This window comes from Sander lucioperca, chromosome 5 (assembly GCF_008315115.2).
Source record: "Sander lucioperca isolate FBNREF2018 chromosome 5, SLUC_FBN_1.2, whole genome shotgun sequence".
NCBI lineage: Eukaryota > Metazoa > Chordata > Actinopteri > Perciformes > Percidae > Sander > Sander lucioperca.
In genome coordinates, this window is record NC_050177.1 from 2,824,928 (window position 1) to 2,830,927 (window position 6,000).

A 6,000-nucleotide genomic window follows, 5' to 3' on the forward strand; every position below is an offset into this window, starting at 1 on the left:
CACAACCGAGTTCAAGCAAGACCTGAAAAGGATTGTGGATAACAAAGACTGTCAGGTTTCCCACTGAGTCAATCTAAATGAGAAAAAACTATGAAAATTGCTATGTATTATGACTGTCATTAGATCTGGAAGACACTGTTGCTGTTGTAGTGTGGACGTGCATGTGTTGTGTGGCTTTTTGCTATGGTGCGGGGTTTTTTTGTGGCTCTTTATACCTAACTGGTTGGCCACCCCTGGTTTAAACAATTGATTTGTCATTATACATTTTTCCATGTTTCCACAGCAGTAGTCCTAAAAGGTTCTTCTTAAATCCCTCAGCAGGGTATTTAGTCCTGGAGGGTTACGGTGGCCCAGGGGAGAGTAGCACAGATGATGACATCTTGGCATCAACCACAGGGAAGCAGCTGAGAACCTCACAAGGCTGTGCTGCCGACTCTGGCATCAACTTGAGGTTTTCTTCAACGTCACACGCCGGCAGCCTCTCCTCTTTTAGCAGACAGGTCTTGTCTCACCTTAGAAACCTTCAGGTCAACCTCAACTACCTGAAGGTATCTAACAGTCACTGAGCTCACCAACACACATTCCTATAAAAACAGTGTGACTTTTACACACTTATATTGCCTGATCTGACCGTGAATTGTTTGTTTCTCTTGCAGGAGGTTGAGGCCAAGTACAATAATCTAATACGCCAAAGGCCAGAGAGGTCAGCAGCAGACACGGATGGAAACAAAGGTATCTCAATTCATGCTCAGTGTCAACATATGAATTGCTAGATCTTAATATATAAATCACTTCCTGTATCTGCTCTTTTTTTGATCCTACGCCTCATTTTTTCCCCCCAGATAAGAGATAGTGGAAGTCTGTACCGCAGCCTTTGGCTCTGGTCCCAAAGAGGAAGCACCGACTTGTAGTCTGTTCCTACTTCTTGTGTCCTGGACTTTCTGGACATCTTATAAGCTTGTCCTCTCACTGCTGAGCCCCTTTTTTCCATCGCCATCGCCCACGTTCGCCACAGAGAATGAGAGACTTAGTGTGAGCAGAAACGTTTGAAAGGGTGGAGTCATCTTTGTGATGCTGCGCCCCCCCTTTCATCAGCACAAGGCAATCAGGGAAGTGGGATTGCCCCCAAAACCTCACCCCCCAACCATCTAACGCCCATTTTCCCCAGACCTCCCTGCAAGAAAGAGAACTTATACCAAAATGTACAAAGATGTGTGTTAAGAATATATATATGAAACACAAAACAAGAAAAGGAAAATTTTAAGATAATGTATTAAGATTTTTTTTTATCCCAAGATGTATTTATTTTCTTTTCTTTTCATTTCATTTTTTTTTTTTAAGTGTTTCCCACATTGCTTGCATGCTTTTGGCCATGGTGTTAACTTTTTGGCTGCTTTTCCTGCTTCAGTCATACAGGGTTAGTGTGAGTGTTGGGTGCACGCTAGCATACAAGCGCGCTAGCCTAGCGTACCCTTATGAAATGGCAGGAATATATTCAGACTGATAGAGGCCAGAGTTGCACTGGTGATGGATAGATCCCATTGTGTTACAACTCTTGAATTGTGTTAACGTCTGGAATTTCACATAAATTCTAGGTGTGGTGTTAACTAGAATGAAGAGTCAGAAGGCTCTGATCTGGTCCTGTTGCATTTTCGTGCCGCCTCCTTCCTCCTCCTCCTCCTCCTCCTCCTCCTCCTCCTCCTCTCGCTGTGAGGGGTATTTTGCCTCTTGTCTGCTCCTCTTTTCCTTTGCGTGTGACTCTCCCCCTTCTTTTCCCTGTAACGCTTCATGGGTGTCATCCTTCTCCTTTTCTTCACATCCCAGTGGCTTTTTTCGTGCTTATTTATCCTCCCACACTCTGTATGTCATGCTTCCTCATCTGCATTTGGGTATCTTGCCCCGTTCCCCTCTCTGTTACAAGGAGCGCTCATGCTCTTTCAGTATCAGTTCCTGACAGAAATGCTGCTTCTTTCTGCTGCTGTTGGCGATGCTGATCTGACTGCCTGATATTCTAATAATGTCATGAAGTTCATCATATGTACAATGATCAAGTTGGAAGGTTATGCATTACTTTAATAAATAAATGATGCCATGACACATTCAAAAAGAAAAACCTTACCTGTCTTATTTTTCTTAAACTTTTATGCACACCCGATTCCTTATGTGAATCTCATGAAAAGATATAAAATTACTACATTGACAGACTGCTACATGGTCGGTAAATCAGTAAATTGTCATTCAGCACTTACTGAATGACGGTTTCATTAATGGAGAAATGACTGAAGACCATTTTATCACTTAAAACATGATGAGAAAGATCAAGGACACCTATCCTTGCAGCCTATCCTTGAATTTTTACTCACCCTATTGTAAAAATGACTCCATTTTATCAAAGTGACAAAGAAACATTCAGTTATGCTATTAATCTATAAACTTTAAATAACCAAGTTGTCAGATCATAACTGTAGGGTACTCACCCCACTTATCTTTTACTGCTTGAATTTGATCACTGAACATAATCAGTGATATAAATCAGTATATTTAAACCCTAAACGGTCCACTGGTCATACTATATCTGTAATCTCTTGTCCTTACCTGTATCAGATAGTATACATTTTTCAGATGTCAGTATCTCATGGTGTGCTTGTTATATTCCCTGCTGATGAGATGATACGATTGTACAGTGTTACAGCGACATGATTTTATGTTATTTAACAATCTCTCCTAATCACTTTTTAAAGGGTGTCATATGTCCTAATTAATTAATTTAGCTAAAAATAACTACATAATTATCTTACTTGACTAAAGGCTTATTATTTAAACCTGTAAAAAGGGATTTTTCAGCCACTTGGGAGAAATCTGAACACACAGCTACACACATTGCGGCAACCATGTTGGCAAACCGTTGCCTTACCGTTGCCTTCATTATCATTCATTTGGACTTATGATTCTGCCCACTTGGCAAATGTTAGTCCAATATTAATTTTAGCTTTATCTGTTTTTTTGTCTCCATTGAGGGAAATATCAGGCTGTTTAACAGTTAGCTGCAAACTGCTCCACTATATTTACCAGCTAGCTAACCGTTAGCCTTTTTGCCTGGCTGACCTTGCGTTTTGGTGCTTGGCAGTTGGTGTACAGTGGGTTCATCAGAGCTTTTCTACTGAAAACAGCTGCCAACTGCAGCCCAAAACGAGCTATGGTTAACAAAAAATTGATTTGAAAAAAAAAGCAACATGTTACAAGTTGCCTTTAAGTCTTTAATATGGTTTCAGAAATTTCCCTGTGAGCTAAGGTTCATCAGTCCTTGTTTTTAGTTCATTGTTTTTCATTGACTATACTGTGTAAGTGAATGACTAGCTATTCAATAATGTCCAGGAGCATTTACGTAGACAGACAGTAATGTGAGTGACTGCTTGTTGCATTGCAGCTGGCAGAGATTCAGTGTATTGTTAATGGATACAGGGCTTGAGCTTTGGGCATTTGAAAGATGGTCTGTATGTAAGTAACCAAAATTAAATGACGAGATGTTGAGCATGTTTTTACCTGAAGCCATTTCAAAATTGAAAACAGGGCTGGATATTTGGACATTTTGGAGCCTTTTAATTTGATCCTCTTGGTCCAATGTCAAGAATTTCCCTTTGGCCTTAACAGAATGAAAAGCTTTTAGCGGACGTTTGGCAGCACTAAATGTCAGGATTTTGAAGGAATCATCAGAGAGGTTTGATCAAGGACACCAGAGAAGGTAATGAGCATTACCAGCAGGTGGCAAACTTCCACCATTAAACATCCAGTCAAGAAGATCCACCCTGAAACCTGCAGTGACATCAGTGTTTTAAATAACCCAGGGTACCTTTTGAGTTTCCAGATACATTTGACTCTAGTGTCTGACAAATAAATGGACCAAGGAATGTATCCAGTTTGCCTCCGTAATGTGACAAAGCTATGGTCAGGAGGACCCCACAGAGGACTGTGCAGCATTTATTGTGACTTTGTTGGGGCTTAGTGCTACCTATAGTAGTAGAGTATGCCTGGCAGTGATTGTGCTTGGTGTGTCTGAGTGGAAAGCAGGAGGACGCCTCACAGTCTGAATGACATGTTCCCTCTTTTTCTGTCCCCGTCACCCTGACTGTAGACATGCTGCAGTGAAACAGAGGGATAAGTAGAGAGAGAGAGAGAGAAAGGATATGTTTTGAGGAGACAATGAGAAGCCAGACAAGGTATGAATGGGAAATTGGGGGGTGAAAAGACGATAAATTAAGAGTAATAGAATGGAGGAGGAGAGGGACAGAGTGTGATAAAGACACAGGGAAGATGATGATGATGAGAGGACAGAGGGAGAAGAGAGGGGATAGTAATTGATTGTCTCATTTCTCCACATGCACCTGTCACCAAGCTAATTGGAGTGGCAGAGAGGAGAGAGGTGTCAGTCACATCAGAGCCTTTTAGGAGGGCAGTTCGTGTCAAGCTCTGATGAGACGAGCCTTTCTCCTCCTCCTCCTCCTCCTCCTCCTCCTCCTCCTCTCTCTGCTATGCAACAGTGCTGTGAGTCAGAGAGCAAAATGAAGCATCATCCTTTAACCAAAGCTTTAACCAAAAGCAAAGACCTGCATTGTTGTTTTCTTATTTTCAAAATTCAAAATGTTGTGTCATCCTTTAGATATAGTATAAGACAATGGAACAAAACACATTCACCCACATGTTTTCAGATACTGATTTGCATAAATTATACATATCCAAGACTGAAAATCAAGTTAAGGATTTGATGTTTACTTGATGCTGTGTACCACGAAGAACTGTTGCGGGTGATTATGGTGGAGCACATCATTATGGTTGTTGCCATGGGGCTTAATTCCAAGATAAGGATGCTTGACTAAATAACTCACCTGTGACAGGAAACAAATAAGGAGAATTTTCTGGAGAATGTGGGCTGTTTCATCCACATCTCCCCAAACAGCTTTGCAATCATCAAACTCTGAACAAAATTCACATATATGTGTGCATGTTTCTGTCCCAAAAGAGTTTCTCATTAATATGTTAATGTATTTACAAGTGCATCTATTACCATTCTGATGCTTTGGGTCTTATATATTTACACAGCCTGTCTCTGTGCCAACACTGTACCACTATATAGAATTGAAACAAACTGCTAGTTGCTACAGCTGGTGTTTCACATAGAAAGGTAATCAGTGTCACTAACCCATGTTAAACCTGATGTTGTCACTCAGCAAATCATGCACAGAATGGACATCATTCTCTATTCTGCGCGCCTGACTCTTCATCTTTGGTGGAGATCATCAATATTCAAACGTTTGTTTGCAGCGGGATGCACACGCGCATCATCGTGAGCTGCTGTTCTTACCAATAAACATTCAATCGCCGGTGAAATCAGCAAGATTGTGTGAGGTCAAACTTAAGATTAGTCAGCAAAATAATTAGTAATACCCTCCATTACTTCTGTGTATATTTTCTAGCAGAGTCACAGTAGGGTTGTTTTCTGATGCAATAAATCACTGTCTAGTTCAGCTCATCAAATAAAACCTATTATATGTCAAACTGTGGAGGAAATAAATAAAGAAGAAAATAAGGTGGACTGCTCCTAAAAAGTTGAAGTTGGATTAAAATAAACTATTCAGATGGTGATTTGTGGCTATAGCTATTCTTTTTTAGGGGAGGACGGGAAGGTTTGTAACTACTTGTCAAACTAGAACAAATAGTTCCCCCCTGCTTTTAAATATGTTTTATTGTAAATATTTACATTTAAGAAATGTTATACACATCAAGTATTAGAAATTAAAACCATAATTTTTTGTCAAAAGCCTCTTGTTGAACTGTCAAATGCATGCCATACTCAATCAAGGACATACTGTATGATGCTCGTATGTAACACAGTCACCTCAATTATAACCTGTTTCCCAAACTGGAACCCCTGACCTTATGGGATTGATTTCAATGCTGCACTTCTCCCCCTCCATCGAGCAGAAGCCAATATCTGATGGATTG

The 6,000-nt window shown here is 40.5% G+C and overlaps 1 protein-coding gene across 3 annotated transcripts in view; it reads left to right on the forward strand.

Moving 5' to 3' along the window:
• arhgef12a (Rho guanine nucleotide exchange factor (GEF) 12a) overlaps positions 1–2,106 on the forward strand; it is a 56,864-nt gene extending 54,758 nt beyond the window's left edge. For 2 of the 3 annotated variants that reach the window (XM_031297037.2, XM_031297040.2), the window contains 3 exons: positions 319–548; positions 657–732; positions 843–2,106. In XM_031297037.2, coding sequence (XP_031152897.1) covers positions 319–548; positions 657–732; positions 843–853 — 317 coding nt within the window. In that variant the 3' untranslated portion in view covers positions 854–2,106. The remainder of the gene's footprint in view (positions 1–318; positions 549–656; positions 733–842) is intronic. The other variant, XM_031297038.2, reaches the window with a different exon arrangement.
• The last annotated feature ends 3,894 nt before the right edge of the window (positions 2,107–6,000 follow it).